At 49.3% G+C, this 20,101-nt stretch overlaps 1 protein-coding gene across 5 annotated transcripts; it reads left to right on the forward strand.

Annotated features, from left to right (window-relative positions):
- The first annotated feature begins 1,612 nt into the window (after positions 1-1,612).
- Positions 1,613-11,094, forward strand: TEX35 (testis expressed 35). 5 transcript variants are annotated; one of them, XM_047840746.1, is made up of 9 exons: positions 1,613-1,747; positions 2,481-2,667; positions 3,155-3,223; positions 4,055-4,111; positions 4,802-4,861; positions 9,672-9,733; positions 9,967-10,159; positions 10,523-10,566; positions 10,839-11,094. In XM_047840746.1, exons 2-9 carry the CDS (start codon positions 2,527-2,529, stop codon positions 10,900-10,902), a joined length of 690 nt encoding a protein of 229 aa, XP_047696702.1. In that variant the 5' UTR covers positions 1,613-1,747; positions 2,481-2,526; the 3' UTR covers positions 10,903-11,094. The 5 variants fall into 5 exon arrangements, with proteins under 5 accessions (XP_047696702.1, XP_047696698.1, XP_047696699.1 ...); XM_047840742.1 differs by having other exon boundaries at positions 2,509-2,667; XM_047840743.1 differs by having other exon boundaries at positions 2,509-2,667; positions 10,842-11,094.
- Positions 11,095-20,101: the final 9,007 nt, after the last annotated feature.

Genomic DNA, 20,101 nt, shown 5'->3' on the forward strand with positions numbered 1-20,101 from the left:
GATGACAACAGTGACGTATCTGGGCGCATGACTAGTGAATGCTGTGAGGAGGCGCAAGCCTGGAGCCGTGGGTCAGTTGTTATCATCTGTTCAAATGATGATAATTATACATGTATAATGTATAAAGCGGCTTTACAGCGAGACCCTGGTTTCTTTTAGACCCAATTTCCTGATACACGGGCCACTGGGCTCCTGTGAAATGCGTGGCCGGAAGGGGGCTCATTTAGTGACCGCTCAGCCAAGAGAAGGAAGCTTTGCTGTAGGTCCAGGAGGATCTGAAGCCAAAACAAAGAGGAGTCGGTGCCCGCTTCCTCAGGGCTGGTGAACGTTGAGAGGGAGTGTCATCTTCCCTGTAGTCCCCTGCCCAAGACTGTCGGGTCTTTGGAAACCTTAGAAAGGGCGGAGAAAGGGCCCTCCTGCTCTGTGGCCAGCGGATCTGCAAGGACTGAGTACAGGGGTCACAGGACCCTGACATTCCAGCCTTCACTTACTAGCTGGGAAAGAGGCCTGGAAAGTTCATCACTCCTCTCCCCAACTAAACAGAGTGATAGACACTTTTTCCTTTGGCTGTGATACAATAAGAGTGACGACCATCACCAGGTTGGAGGCCATGAAGTGACCCCCTCAGAAATGCATCGGAAATACTGCCGTGGCTCCCGGGAAGGTTCTAGAGCTCACAGCCTCTGCGAGGGACAGTATGGGGGTGGGGGGTGGGGTGCTGCAGGCACGTGTTTCCCGTGCAGTTTCCATCCCTTCCTGTACTCCTGGGCTGGCTGGCCTCAGAATTTCCATGTTGGCCTTTCTGATGGCAACTAGGAGTTGAAACGAGAGGGAAGGAGGTAAAATGCCCACGAATTCCAAGGAAAGCGCGATTAGGCTCGCCAGCTGGATGCTGAATGATTTTAGGTCCCACAGGAGGCCACGATCCTCTGACTCTTTAGACACAAATTATAACCCCCTTCAGAATGGCCTCCGTATCCTCCCCACCCCAGGAGTCTTCTCAGCACTGTCCACAGTTTGCTTCTTGCTCCAACCGTCTTCCAGGATGACAGAAGAGACTGTGTGGTGCAGGGCAGAGAGGGGACTGGGCCATCCGTGTGGTCAGGCCAGGGTGTCAGAAGCCATCCTTCAAAGATCAGCACCCCCTCAGCCCCCCAGCATAGAGGACCCCAGGTTGGTACAGTACATGCACCTTGAACAAGAGGGACTTCAAGGCATCTCAACCCAAGGCAGCTTCAGACCCAAGGAAGGGTCTGTCCACGTGGGGAAAGTACGACAGACCTTGTGCACAGTCTCGGAGGAGAGCTAGATGTTCGGGGCCGACACCTCCTGGTCGGTAAGTCCTGCTCGGGGAGGAGACAGAATCCTTGCTTCTGGTGAGGCGTGCCTTCCGCTAAGGCCCTAACAGGCCAGGTCCTCCCAGAGGGCGATTTTGCAGGTGACCCCCTTCCCCCATGCAGGAGGGAAACCTCATGGCTTTGGAACCCGACCTGTCCCTCAGCTCAGTGGCTGAGGCACCCGAGGCTCAAAGCTATAGTGATACTCCGGGCCAGGATGTGGGACCGGGGCATTGTGACCTCAGCAGTTCTGCACACAGAGAGGCAGTCATCCTCCCTCACCTTGGCCTGTAATCTGCACAGGACGGTGGCCTGGTCACAGGGGCCCGTGGTGGGGAGGTTGGGAAGTTAACACTCTGGCCTCCGCCATCATGTCGGCCAAGAGGGCAGAACTGAAGAAATCAGACCTGGTAAAGGACAAACACTGCTGGAGAACGTGGGGCCTCTTTGAGTCCTCACTGAATGGAGGTGTAGGGTGCGGGTGGGGGGATACAGAGAATTCTGGTGAACGCTCTGCTCTTTCTCTGTTCTGAGAGCGGAGTGGCCTCTGAGCCCGGAAGGAGGACCGGGATTCATCCCTGGCCTCGGGGTGGGAAGGAAGGAGGCCTCTGCTGACTTCCTTTGGGATGAGGAGCGATGTAATAACCCTCACCACCTCCAACCACCCCCGGAGCCACGCCTCCGGGCCGGGCCGGTACCAGGCCTGCATCCACGGGCACATCTAAGGCACACAAGCACCTTATTAGATAATGCGATGAGTGCCCCCGATTTGCAGACGAGGAAGGGAGGCTCAGGGGGAATAGATAATTTGCCCGGGTGACACAGCTAGGAGGGAAGCAGGCCGAGATCAGATTGCAAGTCAATCTGTCTCCAAAGCCTGAACTAATCCACGGCTTCCATAAAGTTATCTTCCAAGTGCTCTCCCTGCTCAGGCCCCCCAGCGGGGGGAGGGCTACCTGCTGACTGGGCAGGTGCGTGTTCAGAAAAGAAAGATAACCCGACAAAGTTTGGGTTGTCTTGAATCGGGTGCTGGCGGGAGGGGGCGTACATGGGCCCGAGCTCAGGTGCAGGTGGACGGGCAGGATTGGGTAGGGGGGCTCTTGAGAGGGCTGGTATTATCCCTCCAATCCTGGTGCCTGACAGGAGGACTGCCAAACTCCTGTCTCTACAGAGCAAGAACTACAAGGCAATGTGCCTGGAACTGAAGCCCGAGCCGACCAAAGTAAGAAGCTCTTTTGAGGCCATGCCGACAGCCAGGCCTGAGACCCGTGGGGAGGTGACTTGGAGTCAGGGGTCGTTCGCTGTTCCTGGCGGCCAAGACCTGTCCCAGGTGCTGGGGGATACACTGAGAGAGAGAGAGAGACAAACTCTGCTCGCAAAAGTTCACGCTTGGAATAATCTGATACAGAAACAAAGAAGGAAAATTCGGCAGTGTCACCTGCAACGCAGAGAATTGAAATAGGGAGGGCTGCCTGGGTAGCTGCTGCCCACCAGGTGGTCGGGAAAGGCCCCAGGCTGGGCTGGGGGCTGAAGCACAAGATGAGGTCCGAGGGCCGACCAGAAGCCTGAGGAAGAGCAGTGTGGGCGAAGGAAGGAGCACATTCCAAGTCCCTGAGGCAGGAAGGGCCTTGGCCGTTCAGTGGGCCGGGAGGGCGGTGGCGTGAGGAGCTCAGAGGGGAGACGGTGGTGGCGGGGTTGCCAGCTCTCACCCCTGTCCTAGCCTGAAAGGAGGAACAGAAACTCGGGGGGGTCTCTCCTGCCTCATCCACCCACACCTGTGACGTCCACCATTCTGTGTTTCTGTTTTCAACCAACAGACATATGACTACAAGGGAATTAAACAAGAAGGGCTGTTTACCAAACCAGGAGGGACACAGGAGCTAAGGGTAGGTGGGGCAGCCCAGGCCGCCGGCCGCTTCCATGGTGGGTTCGCTGCTGGCATCTGTGACTAGGCTCCGGGACCAAAAAATTGTACAGTGAATTCTACTATACCCTTCACTCAGATCTCCCAAATGTTGGCATTTTACGATTCTCCCTCCCTCCCTCCCTCCCCGCATGTATTCACACACACACACATACATATAAGGTATATTTCCTGAATCACCTGAGAGCACATTTCTCTGAAATTTCAGTGCATGTTGCCTAAAAACAAGAACAATCTCTTACACGGTACAATGAGCAAAATATCAAAACCAGGACATGAACATTGATTCAGTCCTTATTCTAATTGTATCAATTATTCCACTAATGTCTTTCACGACAAAAGAAAAAAAACAACTCTTTTTGTGTGGGATCCAATCCAGGACCACACATGGCAGCTGGGTTCCCTGCCTCTTTAGTTTCCTTTCGTCTGGAATTCCACTTCAACCTTTGGTTTCTGGGACATTGTCATTTATGAGGATTATAGGTCATGTATCTTGTAGACCGACCCTTCATGTGGGTGGCCTGGTCCTTCCTGGTGACCAGATGCGGCTGTGCATTTTTGGGGGTCACATCACAGAAGTGAAGGTGTCCCCTTCAGGGCATCATAGCGGGAGGCACGTGATGTCTGTACAGCCCACTCCCCCTTAACAGCATCCTTTCTTTCCTCCCTAATGGGAGGCATTTCTCTGTTCCTCCTTATTAGCAATGCCCCACGGTCTTTCCTTACTTCCTTTTGACAGTTTCCCTTCCTAGACCTTTCCTTACTCCTTCTCTTCCCTATTTTATTTCCTCAGACTGAACTCAGGGAGGTGAAGGAAGAGCTCAAGGAAAAAATGGATGAGATCAAACAGGTAACAGGATGAGACTCTCCAGGATATGGAGGAAAAGGGGAGCTTCCAGGAAAATGCAGTGGCCAACCTCGAATAGCGAGGGCAATCAGGAATTGCGTGGAAAACGCATCAGCCCCACTCAGCCCCATCTCCTCCAGTGTTTCAGTGCCGAGCAGCTGAGGGTATCGATGTCTTGTCTGTCTGATGCTTAAGCCCAGGTTTTGAATGACAAGAACTCTCTAAAGCATCACACTGAGGGTTAGGGAGATATAGCCCTCGTGACAGAGTGAGAGGAGCTGACCAGGATGTGGGAGAAGTCAGGGACCAATTCCATTCTCCTCCCTCCTCTTCCGGGGACAAGCAGCAGAGCAGGAACTCGCTTCCTGCTCCTTTGCTGGAACCACCGGTGGCATTTGTAGGAAGGGAGGGAATGCTGAAGAAAGAAGGTGTAATTGAAGCTATGGTCTGAGCTCCACGTTGAAGCGTTGCCGTACCCAGATCTAAGCCACCCCAAGGCCCCTGGTGGTGGTCACTTAATGGTACATGCACCCTAGTCCCTTCATAGACTCCTTGGGAAGAAAGCGACTTTAATTGGCCACTACAAGTCTGTTCCTTGAGTTTTATCCAAGAAGCAGCTGCTGCCTTTTGTTTAAAATGCCCCAGAGGGACTCTGCCTTCAGTAATACTTGCCATGCTTTTCTTCTTCAACAGATAAAGGGCATAATGGACAAGGATTTTGATAAACTCCAGGAATTCGTGGAGATTATGAAGGTAAGCATTTGCTGAGTGCCTTCCATGGGCCAGTATGGCACTGGGAATTATGGAAGGCGATGCCAGACCCTGCCCTGAAGTCACTTACAATCTAGCAGAAGACCCAAACTCTATGGCAAGAGAGAATTAAATAACAAGTAAGTGCCGAGCTACATGACAATTGGCTGTCAGTTAATCAGGAGTCTGGAGAAATGAGTCACGAATGTGGGCCAGGGTAACGAAATACAGAGAAAGTGACTCTTCCGGTGAGCTTTGAAGGCTACATGGGAAGCTAAATGCATATCTAACCAAAAGCCCAATAAGATTAGTTTTGAGCTCAGCAATTACTAAGAGGACCACCTAGACTCTAGAATAGTGGCTCTCAGGGTGCCTGGGTGGCTCAGTGAGTTAAGCGTCCGACTTCAGTTCAGGTCACGGTCTCATGGTTTGTGGGTTCGAGCCCCGCGTCGGGCTCTGTGCTGACAGCTCAGAGCCTGGAGCCTGTTTTGGATCCTGTGTCTCCCTCTGTCTCTGCTCCTCCCTTGCTTGCGCTCTGTCTCTCTCTCTCTCTCTCAAAAATAAATAAACATTAAAGAAAACGTTTAGAACAGTGGTTCTCAAACCGAGGGTTGACGGGGGGTGGGGGATGGGTATCGAGGAGGGCACCTTTTGGGATGAGCACTGGGTGTTGTATGGAAACCAATTTGACAAGAAATTAAAAAAAAAAAAAAGAATAGTGGTTCTCAAACCTTGATGTGTTTTGGAATTGCCTGGAGCACAAATAAAGAAAATAGAGCCCAGATCCTTTGTGGAGGGGGCTCGGACCCTTGAATTTTTCTCACATTTCCTAAGTGAAAATTTGAGACCCACTGATGTGGAAGCATAAATAGGCAAAAGCAGATAGCTTTACATTTTTAAGAGTTATAAAGGGGTGCTACCCCTACCAGATATATACAGTTCACATAAAGCCACCATAATCTTGTCTAGATAACCAGCCGCAGGAACAAAACCAGGGTAGATAACCTTGTCACCACCTCTGTGCCAGGGACACGCTAAGAATCACTTGCCAGGATTTTAAACATCTGTATACCCAGGCCTGGTCCAGATGAACTGAATAAAAATCTCCAGGCTGGGCCACAGTTGCTTCAAACTCTCAAAGTGATTCTGAGCTTTCCCCTGGATAAGAACCAGATCTTTAGTAGCCGTAGCTACTAACCTTGGCCGTACATTGCAGTCACCTGTACTGTGGCTTTGACCTTATACCCAGCTGCACCCCATAACAATGAAATCAAAACCTCGAGATGATGAGGTCCAGGCATGAGTAGTCTTTAAAGATCACCAGGTGATTCCGTTGTATGCCGAAGGTTGGGCAGCACAGCTCTATACAATTTCAAAGACAATAAGGATGATTTTTTAAATGTTAGAAGGAAAGGATTATATATTTATATTAAGAACTGTGATTATATGAAGAAAAACTTAGTTAACACTGTAAAAACTGAAATGGTGCATAGAGTGAATTTAAATAATAAAAACCAGTAAGAATAAATTATATATGAATATTTAACTGTATGGTCTAAAAAGAAGTACAATGGAAGAAATCACTAAGGAAATATTGATATATTTAACAATAGAAAAAATTAAAAAATGGTAACAGCAAAGCGCCATATACAGAATTAAGAAGCAAACAGTTTGAAGGAAATAATTTTCCACAAATATGATAAACATTGATAAAAGTTTTTTTTAATCTACAACTTACAAATCTGACACAAATCAGTAAGAACCAAATAGGAAAATGGACAAAGGGTATGAAGAAACAATCCACAAAAGAGAATACAACTAAAATGCAGTAAATATATTTAAAAGGTTTACCTCATGAATAATCAATGAAACGCCAAATGGGAACAATACTTAAGTCATTGTCACATTCAAATAGATGAACTTTTAATTTATGACAGTTATAGAACAGGGCAGGAATGCTCTTATGCTGCTGATCAGAGTATAGGTTTGTGCAAAACTGGAAAGGAATTAGAAAATAGAAATCAAAAAATATCAAACCACTTGACCTCTTAATTCCATTTCCCAGAATTTAGCCTATAAAAATAATCAGAAATACTAGCATGAGTATCTGTAAAAAGATATTCATCGCAGGATCATTATATATAATAGCAAAAATTTGGAAACCACAATTTTCAACAGTAGAAGAATAGCCAAATAAATTATGGTATATCCACAGAATGAAAACTAGGAACTACTGGAGAAAATGTTTATAGGCACACCTGGCTGGCTCAGTTGGTAGACATGTGACTCTTGATCGAGAGGTTATGAGTTCAAGGCCCACACTGGGCATGGAGCTTACTTTAAAAAAATTGGGGCACCTGGGTGGCTCAGTCAGTTAAACATCTGACTCTTGGTTTCGGCTCAGGTCATGATCTCATGGTTCGTGAGTTGAAACCCCATACCAGGCTGCACGCTGACACTATGGAGCCCTCTTGGGATTCTCTCTCTCTGTCCCTCCTTCATTCACTCTCTCTATCTCTCTCTCAAAAATAAATAAATAAACTTAAAAAATTTTTTAAATTAAGAGCAATGCCATGATTGGGTTCAACGTTAACATTAAGGGGAAACTTAATGAAATGAAAGGCATATGGGAACTCTTTGTACTATCTTTGCAACTCTCAGTAAGTCCCAAGTTATTTTGATATAAAAAGCTTATTTAAAAAAAAGAATGCTTATAATGAGAAGTATGCTTATAATGAAAAGCAAGATACAAGCAATCTATATAGGCTGATCTCAGTTAAGTGGGGGAAAATAGCAAAGTAAATATTTAGAAAAAAGACTGGAAAGAAATACACCAAAGGGGTTAATAACAGTTATGGCGAGGTGATGAGATTAATTTACTTTTATATTCCTCTATATTGTCCAAATTTTGTACAAAGGGCATGTATTATCTCTATATTAAAATGCAGACACAGTAACTGTTTTGTTAGTGGGCAGGACTGGGTATGGAAAGGCACAAAGGAGGCTATTTTGGGCACGGGAACAGCTTGCACACAGCATGGAAGCAGGATGAACGTGAAGTGTATCATGGTCAGTGGGGAGATCAGTCATAAAAGTGGGATCATCCGGGAAAACTGTGAGAAATAAAATGGAATGGGCACAAAGGCAGTAGATAATGAAGGCTTTTGAAAGACAGGCGGACAGATTGGGACTTGGTTGTGTAAGCAGTAAGAGGCCTCTGGAGATTCTTAATCAAAGAACATGCTAGAAGCAGCACTTCAGAAAGGCTGAGCAGGCAGCTGTTTGCAAGGTGGGCTCGGGGGTGGGGGGAGCCGGGAGAGCAGGGCTGGGGGCTGTCTGGAGCTAGAATATCAGGCAGGAAGCCACGTTCCCACTCAAGATGAGGAATGCTGGACTAGGTATAGGAATAGAAGGGAAATGGTAAATCTGAAAGATGCACCGAAGGAAACACAACATTTTTGATGATCGACTCAACATAGAGAATGAAGGAGAAGCAAGTGTCCATGACCCCACCAGGCAATCTGGACAGTTAGAAGAAAGCGGTGACGGTGACAAGGACAGTTGGCAAACAGATTTAGAAGAGAAAATGAGGAGATCACTTCAGGACATGAGTTTGAAGTCACAGTGACACTTCTAAGCATAAGGGACATTTTGACTCTGATTTTTCGAAACCAGGGGGCATTTTTCACATCAAGGATATTTTCACTCTATTTATGCATACGGATGTCTTATCCAAAATGTATCCCACCACTTAAAAATACTTTTCAAGAAGTGGTGGTGGGGGGGTGGTGGCGCCTTGGTGGCTAGGTTGGTTAAGCGTCCTACCTCATGATCTCGTGGTTTGTGAGTTCGGGTCCGGCATCGGGCTCTGTGGTGTCAGTGCAGAGCCCCCTTCACTTTCCAGTCCCCTCTCTCTGCCCATACTGCTCACGCGTTCTCTCTCTCAAAAATAGACATAAAAAAAATGCTTTTCAAGAAGCTATTTTTTGAAATCCTCTCCACTCATACAGTATAATTCCTTGATCGGTTTTCTACCACACTTCAGTAAACTGTTGCCAAATCTTTCATTTTTTGTTCGAATTCTTTTCCTTGAGGCAATCTATTTTTCATGGGTATTTTATAATGTTCAAGCCAACCTTGAACCTTGAACCTTGAACCTTGTGTTTGTCCATAACAGATACCGTTGACGATGATATCTGCCATCTTAGACATTCTTTGATGACCGCTATTTCTATTCCAATGTCTCCGGATCAAACTTTACAGATCGTAACTTGCCAAGAAGATTTTACTATTCTTTCAGTTCTTAGTAAATAATAAATGTGAGGGGCCAGTTGAACCAATGTCAGTTTTATTTTATGCTGACCATTTCTGCCAGAAATTGGGTAAAAGATGAAGCAAACGCGCATGCGCAGAATCTGGGTGCACAGCAGGGGTCAAAACATTGGAGCCAAAAGTGCCTTTGCGGGGGAAGGTCACAAGATTCGTCTTCTTGCCTCCATCACTTCCTAGGCCTTGAGCCAGAGCCAGGGCATAAGGGTCTCATCCAGGTGTGGGATCAGGTGAAAGCCTTCCTGTCCTCTGACTCATCTGGAAACTTTGGATAAGCCCCTAATGACCCTGCCCGTGCTTTGGCCTCATCCTGGAATGGGGGCGGGGAAAGGGAGAGGTGGCACGGGTCCCCCAAGGCCGGTGAGGATTCCCGAGAAAGGAAGACGCTGAGGTGATCTCTGAGTGGTTGGCAGCTAGAGGCAAGAAGAAAGGATTTCAGACGCCTTCAAGATGATAAGGCTAAGCTTTGACTTTTCTCCTGAAGGAAATGCAGAAGGATGTGGATGAGAAGATGGATGTTTTAATAAATATGCACAAGAGCAGCAAGTAAGTGTGACCTGCACCCGACTCTCTTCGTCCCTGAGGCATCTCCTCCCTTCACTCTGCTAAGCGTCCTCGGGCTCAGAGGACCCTCAGATTCTTCAAGGACCTGTCTTGGTTTCTCTTCCCCCAATGGCTTGGATGTCAGGGCCCTCCGTGGCCGCCCACACTGTGGTCATCTCCCTGTCGTGTTGGAAATCGTCCCCCCAGCTCTGCCCCTCCCTAACTCCCTCCCCCAGTCCCCTTAGAAGAGGTCCAGAGGAGCAGCAGGAGTTCAGGCTGACGGCAAAGATGGACACAGACCCACAGCTCCGGCTCAAGAAAGTGGATGGAGCTGATGGCATGCCGCTCACTCTCCACGAGAAGATGATGGCACTTCAGAAACCAAAAAAGGACCCACTGGATTCCCTTCATCAAGGCAGGACCTGCTGCGTAAGTGAAGCCTGGCCCCCCCCCCCCCCTACGCTGGTGTGCCCCTCCAGGCTCCTGCCCTGCCCTGACCGTCCTAGGCCCTCTCACTCCCTTACCTCCTGCTCTAAAGGGACGGGTTCCACCCCTCTGCTGGCCCCAGATGCCTCCCTAGCCCAGAGCCCCCTCCGGGGGCTTGCCCTCTAAGCCTGGGGAGAGTCCTAAGCCGTGACCAAGTGAGCCTCAACCCTGGAGGTGCCCACTGCCAAGTGCCAACATCTTGCTCTGCCCTTTCCTATAGCAAGACCCCATGAGGTGCCTAGCAGGCGGCCATCTTGGACCAGGGGAAAATGATCTTTCTTGTGCCGTTTCTTTTTCCCTCTACAGGAAAGATGTTTGTTGTGTGCCCAAAAGAACAACTGCAGTCAGGGGTAGGTAGACCCATTCGAGAAGTCCTTGTCCCAGTCGGGTGCCCCATCATCCCAGAGGCAGTGTGCTCAGGCTGCATTTGCCTCCAGTCCCCCGACGGTGGTGAGACGCTGCCCCCCGACCTCATCCACTCGGTCATAGAGGACATGGCGCGAGGCCAGAGGACCCGGGTCCCCCAGCCTGGAGGCTGCAGCCCAGAGGCTCCTGCGGGGAGGGGTGCCTCGCCGGCAGCTCGCTGACCCTGCCTCAGGGTCCTGCCTTTCTCGTCCTCTAGCAGAAAACTTCCATGCCATTCCTGGGCACCTTTTTCATCCTTGGCATCTGGAGCTGCTTTCTGATTTATCTGTGCTTCAAGCCCTATGCGGGCGAAGGTGTGCTTCCAACCTAGAGCCACCACAGAGCCCACCGGCAGCCCCGGCCCTTCCTCTCCACTCCTTGAGCTGCATGATGAAGGCGTGGGGTCCTCTGACACGCCACCCCGCCCCAGGCCTCCTCCCACCCGGAGATTAAAACCCTCACTTTAAAGCCAAAGCACGTATCGTCATTTGGAATATCAGCCCCAGACTTCATTGTGCAAGAATGTCACTTTTTTGTTTCTAAATCCCCATATTTCAGACGCCAAGCCCTCTTCCTGCTTCCTGTTGGATTAGTGGGAAATTCTATCTTGGTCATTCTCAGGGTCATCCCCCCCCCCCCACCTCCCTCCCTCTGCCTAGTTCTGCAAAGGTCTCAGGTCAAAAGAGAGGGGGGAGGCCACAAAGGTAAGAGCTGCCATTCCGTGGGGTGCAGGAGAGACCTCCAGTGTCCTACATACCTGTGCCCCCTGTGTTCTTAGCTCCTGTACTGTGTGTGTGGTGTGTGTATGGGACCCAAGAGTCTCGGGTGAGTGGGGGACCCCAAGCCCAGGGTCTAGCCTGCTCTGCTTCCCTCTGAGGTTTTGTCATGGAGCAGAGCCTAGGGCCCCACTGCTCATAGGAACTTGGTCCCCTTTGTGGGCTCTGGGGATCCACCCTCCTACCCTCCTGAAGGTCTCCTGTCCCCCCAACCCAAAAGGAGACCTATCCCTTCAGAGTCCTTAGGTCTTCACAAAGGTGGTGGTGAGCCAGTGACCTTCACCTGCTCCCGTCTTTGTCCTGCCCCAAATCCCCTCCCCTGGCCACTAGCTTGAAATGAGAGTAAAGAAAGATACAGAGAGGGGCGCCTGGGTGGCGCAGTCGGTTAAGCGTCCGACTTCAGCCAGGTCACGATCTCGCGGTCCGTGAGTTCGAGCCCCGCGTCGGGCTCTGGGCTGATGGCTCAGAGCCTGGAGCCTGTTTCCGATTCTGTGTCTCCCTCTCTCTCTGCCCCTCCCCCATTCATGCTCTGTCTCTCTCTGTCCCAAAAATAAATAAACGTTGAAAAAAAAAAAAAAAAAAAAGAAAGATACAGAGAAAATAGTATCTCAGTAAACTCTCCTGTCATGAGTGTGATTTTTGGGGTTTAGTTTAATGGAGGAGGAATTAATAGGATTCCATATTTTATTTAACACCAGCTTGCTTGCTGCTTCTTTTTTTAAATGTTTATTTATTTTTGAAAGAGAGAGCATGAGCTGGAGGAGGCAGGGGGATGGGCAGAAAGACAGGGAGACAGAATCCGAAGTAGGCTCCAGGCTCTGAGCTGTCAGCACTGAGCCTGATGTGGGGCCCGAACCCACGAACCACAAGATCGTGACCTGAGCCAGGTTCAGATGGTTAACCAGCTGAGCCACCCGGAGGGCCCCTCACACCAGCTTTCTTGTTTCATCTCTTTGCTAAGCTGGCTGCTTAGACTTTTAGCCAGTCTAGTGAATAATTGACCAAGTTGTTAATGGCTACGTAGTAATGAGTGATGTGTTGGGCTTCTGACTTATATTTAACAAACAAACAAAAACCAAAACAAAGCCTAGGACTTGCCCTCAAGGAACTTATAGCTAGTAAGTAAATATAGTATATTAAACATAGTAAACATGTATATTAAAAAATATAGACCATATGACAACAAGGACAGTATAGCGTGTGATGAAAGCAGAAATGAGTTAGAAATGGGAAAAAGGAGAAGGGTGTGTGTAGAACATGTCCATTTCCTGCTGCGGTAACAGATTACCACACGGTTAATGGCTTGAGACAACACAAGATGGGTCCAAAATGGGTCTCCTGGGGCTAACCTCAAGGTGTTGGCACGCCTGCATTCCTTCTGGAGGCTCCAGGGGAGAATATGCTTGTCTTTTCCGGCTCCTACGGGCTGCCTGCATCCTTTGGCACATGGCCCCTTCCATGTTCAAAGCCAGCAATGGCCAGCTGTGTCTCTCTCATTCCGTATCACTCTGACCCTGATTCGTCTTCTGCCTTCTCTTCCACTTTTCAGGCCCCTTGTGATTACGCTGGGCCCGCCTAATCATAATCATAAGGATAATAATTACCTTAAAGTAATAAGTTAAAGTCAGCTAATGAACAACATTACTTCCCCTTTGCTGTGTAACATAACGTATTCATGGGTTCTAGGGATTAGAACACGCACCATCTTTGGGGGCTGCTATTCTGCCAACACAAGGGACTCCCCAGACCCTGTCCCTTGACCTCCAAACCTTCAAACGCTTGGGAACACTGCATTGTGTAGTTCTGTGCTGTTGTAATAGGCCCACAAATCCTCTGATACTCTTGCAAGAGGAGCCTAATTCCTCTCCCCTCAAGTGAGGGCTGGACATAGTGACTCACTCCCAATGAACAGAATATGGCGGAAGTGATGGCGTGTTACTTCCAAGACTCAATCATAAAAGACCCGGTGGCTTCATCTTGCTGTCTCTCGGATACCCAGCCTGGGTGAAGCTCGCAGCCATGTAGTAATGACGTCCAAGTGGTCCTCTGGAATGGGCCACAGGGCAAGGCACTGAGACCTGCTGCCAATAGCTACGGGGCAGGTCAGCTGCAGCCCTAGAGCCTTCAGGTGGCAGCGGCCCCCACCAACATCTTGACTGCAACCTTATGAAAAGACCCTGAGCCAGAACCACCCAGTTCCAAATTCCTGACCTGCGGAAACTGCGACGTAATAAATGCTTGTTGGTTTAAGTTGCTAGGTTTTGAGATGATTTGTTAGCAATGATCATACACGTGCATACCTCCTGTTCATTTTTTTTAATTGTTTTTTAACGTTTATTTATTATTGAGAGACAGAGCATGAGCGGTGGGGGGGGGGGGGGCAGAGAGAGAGGAGGAGACACAGAATCCGAAACAGGATCCAGGCTCTGAGCTGTCAGTACAGAGCCCGATGCGGGGCTCAAACCCACAAACCACGAGATCATGACCTGAGCCGAAGTCGGATGCTTAACCGACTGAGCCCCCCGGGCGCCCACCTCCTGTTCATTTTTTAGTGACTTCAAAAATTGAGGCATAAAGCGTATGGTTATGTACAATTCGATGAATTTTTATATCTGTATACATCACTGACGTTATTCTAGAACATCTCCAGCACCTTTTTCCCCTCCATACCTAGCCTGCTCCCAGGTTACCACTATTCTGATCTTTATCCGCACAGGTTATTTTGCCTGTCTTTGAACTTGATTTATAGATGGAATCCTATAGGTATTTTCTTATTTCTTTTGCTCAAAATTATGTCTGTGTAACTCATGCATACCGTTGTGTGAGTAGCAATTGTTCATTATTTTGTAATTGCTCTGCAGTTTTCATTTTGTGAATACACCATAATTTACTTACCCATTCTCCTAGTGGTGGCCCAGATGATTCTCTAAACAGGCTAAGTAAAAGCAGCTTTCCCCATTGCTCTCTGTGCATTTGCCCTGTCTGTAAACCCCTTCTCTGATCCCTGGTGCCCTGTAGGTCACTCTACGCCCTCTTTTTTTCCCCAACGACAAAAAAAATACTTGCTTTATTAGACTGAAGAGAACCTCAAGGCTTGAACTTGAGCCCTGACCTCTCACCAAAGCTCAGATCTACCTGTCTATCTAAGCCCTTGCCATTGTGTCAAACTCAGTATAGCCAAAATCAGAATCCTCACTTCTGCACCCAAATCCCTTCTCTGCCTGACTTCCTGACAGGGGTCCTTGTCCTTGCTCAGTGTCCTGGCAGCTGGGGCACAGGAGGATCTCTAGACAAGGGATGGACCTTTTCTCCCACCAGGGTTGTCTTCAACCCTTCCATCTGCCTGTCTGCCTGGCACCCTGTCTCGACTTCCCAGGGGAAAATCTCACATGCCGTAGAGCTCAGAACCCCTGCCTGAGAAGTCATGTCTGTGGCTTATTTTCCCAAAGCTCTTTTGGCGGTTTTAGGATTTCTGAGAACATGGGCAAATACCCTATGACAGGTGGGCAATGGATTCTTTCCTCTTTACCCTGCTCTCGATCACTCCCTCCATGATATATCTTTGATGGCTCTCAGGACCTTCTCTGAGAGCTAAGGATGAGAGAAGAGTGTGGGCTTCTTTGGGGCAGGGACTCCAGGATTCATTTGTTACCCACCACCCCGGCCACGTGACAGGTGTGTGGATGTGTGGCTAGCGTTCCCTGTTTCTGACATTGGTGCCACTTAGTCATTCAAGTCTTAACACTTTGTCTCTCTCTCTCCCTCCCATAGCAAATGAGCTACCAATTCCCAAAAGCAATCTTTCTAACATTTCCAATGTCCATTCTAGAATCCTCCAATTCCCATACATACTCTAACCCAGGCTCTTAGCATCTGGATTCTAAACCACTTACAGTAGCTTCTGACCCACTAGTTTCTTCCAACCTGGAATGCGTTGTGCGCATACCATTTCCAGATATTTGGTCCTTAGCCAGTGCTTTCTACTCCAACACTGTCCCTTGCTCAAAAATCTTCAGTGCCCACTACTCATGGGATAATATCCAGACTCCTCAACTTGTTGTTCTAGACCTTGCATTTTGTTAAAAAAAAAATAATGTTTACTATTTATTTTTGAGACAGAGAGCACACAGAATCCGAAGCAGCCTCCAGGCCTGAGCTGTCAGAACAGAGCCCGACACAGGGCTCAAACCCATGAAACATGAGATCGAGAACTGAGCTGAAGTCAGATGCTCAGCCGACTGAACCACCCAGGCGCCCCTTGACCTTGCATTTCTGATCTGATCTTAGGTGTCTGAACTTTTCTCCCCCCTTCCCATCTGTAAGCCTATACTCTAGATCCCACGTGGGCCCTCCACATCCCACTCTCACACCTCCTGCCTTTGCTCACCTCATTCTCCCACCTCCATGAGCCCCCACCGTCCCTTCTGGACTGCCCTCTGCCCCACTCAGATCCTCAAGGACCCAGTGACCAGGCTGCTCAGCCACTCAGAGACCTTTCCCACCTGCTTACTGGTTCCAGCCTGCATGTCTCCTCTCCCTACAATTTGTCAGTTTCTGGAGCCAGCGCTTATGTGGTCTTGATTCGTCTTTGTCCCCAGCATGGAGGTCAGAGCCCTGCACTTGTCAGGTTCTCAGGAAATGTTTGTCACCTCAACTTTTGCTGCATAGGCTGAGCTGGCTTCTTAACCCCCTCCAGGACTTGCAGCCTTGGCCCTATGACCCCAGTGGGGGGCTTCTCCCGCATGGATCCCCCCAAGACTGAGCGGGCTCTGGGCAGGTGCTGAGAGAACTCTTTGGACTCTCCAGCTTTCCATCCCGGGTCATGTCGGGAACTATACTTATGTGACTGTGCCCTGTGTTCAGTTTGGCTCATGAGACAGGGAAGGTTCCCTCTTGAGACTTGACTTTTGCAGCCAAATTCCCCTCAATGTGTTTTCAAACCTAAGCAGATGCCAGTTTTAAGAACTAAAGCAAGGTCGTCAGGGAAACAGGGCTTCCAGGAGTAACGGAAGTGCTGAGTCTTCTCTGTGCAAATGATCTGCAGTGCCGATCAAGTCCTGGGGACTGGTGACGGTGGCCCTGCAGTCCCTGTCCCCTGACTCTTCCCAAGCTCCCCTCTGCCGCATTTCCATGTCACCCAATGCAGAGGCAGCAGAAGGACAACAGTGTGTGCTGAGGGGACACGTTTGCCCGGCTGTCAAACAGCTGTCACATCTGCCCTTGGGAATGGACCTTCTGGGAGCCCAAGCCGTCATTCCTGCTGACGCCACACATGGACCAGCTTTGCTGGTGAGCTTGTGCTTTCTCTGGAGGTCTCAATGTCACCTCACCTGAAGCGTCATTATACTTCATCTCTTCTCCCAAAGACGCTGTTCCTGTCCCCAACTTGGGGGCATGTCCCCAACCTCTTCTTTGTGCAATAGGTCCCAGTTGATCAGACCAAGGTAGATCTCCAGCTCCACTTGCCCAGCCAGAGCCCTTTCTCTGCGAATCTGGGAATTGGGGGAGACTCCAGTGGCCCCCAGAACTGAGGACTTCTAACTGGGGGCCGGAGAGGCATCTGGCATGTTGGCCCAAGAAGCAGAAAAAGCCGGTCTGTAGAAAAAGACAAGCAGTTTGCAGAAAGCGAAGCAACAGAGAAGCTGAGAGAAGGGGAGAGCCATGCGGTCCCAAAGAGGGGCTGCAAGAGCCACCGCCTTAGCTTTGCGATAGCCCCCGGGGCTCTTGGACCGCGGTGCCCTTTGCTGTGACAGCAGAGTGGTCTCCCGTTACCACAGAACTAGCCCCCCCCGCGGTTAGCAGTCTCAGAGATCATCCGCGCCAATCTCTTCAACTTACTGTGGGAACTCTGAGGCCCAGAGAGGTGCAGCGAGGTGCCCTCAGCCACACAGCCAGTTTGTAGCAAAGCCAGGGCCACACCCCAGTTTTCTGACTCCGGGTCCAGTGCTCTCTGCTCCCTTTGCTCTGTGGCTCCCTGGGGCCCGTTGCACTCGCAAGGGTGACGGGGTGAGGAAGAAGGAGCAGAGCTCTTGGGGTCAACGAGATCTGGATAGCATCAGCGGTGTGGCTGCAGGTCTGTCACTTCCCCTCTCTGAGACTCACGGTCTCATCTGGGACGCCCCTCTAACAGGGGCATTGTGAGGGTTACATCAGAGTATAGGTAGAGGAGTTAATTTTTTTAAGTTTTTGTTTTTTTTTAACTTATTTTGAGAGGGGCGCCTGGGTGGCTCAGTCGGTTAAGCATCCGACTTTGGCTCAGGTCATGATCTCATGGTTCGTGGGTTCGAGCCCCGTGTTGGGCTCTGTGCTGACAGCTCAGAGCCTGGAGCCTGCTTTGGATTCTGTCTCCCTCTCTCTCTGCCCCTCCCCTGCTTGTGCTCTGTCTCTCTCTCTCAAAAGTAAGTAAACTTAAAAAAATGTTTTTAATTTATTTTGAGAGAGAGGGAGAGGGAGAGAGAGAATCCCAAACAGGCTCCTTGCTGTCAGCACTGAGCCAGATGCAGGGCTCGAACTCACAAACTGTGAGATCATAACCGGAGCCGAAATCAAGAGTCAGATGCTTAACTGACTGAGCCACCCAGGAGGAGTTAATTTTTCAGGAAAAACTGCAGGGACAATGACAACAGTGACGGCAGAATGGCCTTTCCTAGGTTCAAAGGCCTTCAATTCCCAGTCCCAGTTTCCTGCCACCTGGACTGACTCCGGTCACGATGAATGTGGATCTACATTTATTTAAAAAATAAACAAATGACTTACCGTGTTTTGAGAGGAGGAAGGATGTGTATATTAGGAGACCAAACAATAGGGAAATATAAGAACGGTAAGGGGTTGGGACGGGCTCTTCCAGAGGAAAGAACAGGCAGGTCCTTGTGACACAGCCTGTCAGGCCTGTGACCTCAGCGTGTGACTCCCACAGGTAACAGGTGTGCAGCCCCAGGCCCCGACTCGAGCAGTCACCAGAGAGGCCCGTGGCTGAGACATGGGGTGGCAATTAGGTGGGCGGGGCCGGGCCCAGGAGGAGGCCAGGCCGTGTCGTCCGTTCCCATCCCTGCCGCGGGGCCCAGCTCAGCGCTGACTGCTACCGCCACAGTTGGGAGCTCAGACCAGTCTCTCTCGGACTCACCAGGTCTGGTTATGCCCATTTCCGTGCCGGTGGGCTACCCACCTGCTTTCCTAAGCGGGCCACCCTGACTGGTCCCAGGGGCTCCTAGAGCCTCCCTGCACCGCCCCCCCCCCCAATATTTCAGAGGTGATCTGTCCTCCTATGTGTGTGATCAAGGTGACTCTTTGGTACTTCTCTCCGTGTTAAAACAAACACAACAAAGCACGTTCAATCTTCAGAATTGAGATGAAAGAACGAGCGAATGCCAGACCCTGATTCCAACAGTAGGAAACCCAGAAGGTGGAGAAGCGCGCCCTCAGCAGGCGATGGAAGGATGTTTAATGGCAGTTCTGCCCACGTGACACTTTAATATGGATATCAGCTTCCCAAAGGGGTGGCCAAGAAGGGCTCTGTTCTGTTGTGTTTTTTATGAGTGATGAGTTTGTGGGGAGATGAGCAACTCCAGTGAGAGTCTACGTGGCATGATATTTCTGAGGGGCAATCTGGTGACACATATCAGAAGCCTTAAAAGACAAGAGGAAAAAAATAGGGAAGGGTGCCAAGATTTAACTACAAGGGTATCATGGAGTCACTTACTCTATTTTTTTTTTTAACATTTATTTTATTCTCGGAGAGAACATGAGCAGAGTTGATGAGCAGAGGGAGAGAGAGAGAGAGAGAAAGAGAGAGAATCTTAAGCAGGCTCCATGCTCAGTGAGAAGCCCAACGCGGGGACTCAATCCCGTGACCCTGGGATCGTGACCTGAGCCAAAACCAAGAGTCATACGCTACACCAACTGAGCCACCCAGGCGCCCTATGGAGCCAGTTATAATATGTACTTAAAAATCAGAAACAATATAAATGGATACCAACTGGTTAAATAAATTACAGCACACTCATAAAGTGGAATGCTCTACTGAAATTAAGAATAACATGGGGCGCCTGCATGGCTCAGTCGGTTGAGTGCCCAATTTTGGTTCAGGTCATGATCTCACACTTTGTGGGTTTGAGCCCCGCATTGGGCTCTGTGTCGGCAGCTCGGAGCCTGGAGCCTGCTGTCTCCTTCTCTCTCTGCCCCTGCCCTGCTCGCACTCTGTCTCTTTCTCTCTTTCTCTCTCTCTCTCTCTCTCAAAAATAAAACACTAAAAAGAAAAAAAAGAATAATATAGTTGGGGCACCTGGGTGGCTTAGTCGGTTAAGGATCTGACTTTGGCTCGGGTGGTGATCTCCCGTTTCATGAGTTTGAGCCCTGCATCAGGCTCTGTGCCGACTGTGCAGAGCCTGCTTGGAATTCTCTCTCTTCCTCTCTCTCTGCCCTTCCTGACTTGTGCTCTCTCTCTCAAAAAAAAATAAACTTAAAAAAAGAACAAAAGTATATTGTTGAAATATATTAATGCCATCAAGAGATGTTAATGATATAATGATAATTGGAAAACAGCAAATTATGAAATGATATTAGAGTATAATCCCATTGCTCGTAAGAATGTGTGTGTGAGGTATGTCCGTCCACACATGTGCGTAGAGGCATGCATGAATGAAAAGACTTAGAAGGATGTACACAAGAATAAGAGCAGTGGTTTTCTCTGCATAGAAGGATTATG

Source organism: Prionailurus viverrinus, chromosome F1 (assembly GCF_022837055.1).
Source record: "Prionailurus viverrinus isolate Anna chromosome F1, UM_Priviv_1.0, whole genome shotgun sequence".
NCBI classification, from domain to species: domain Eukaryota; kingdom Metazoa; phylum Chordata; class Mammalia; order Carnivora; family Felidae; genus Prionailurus; species Prionailurus viverrinus.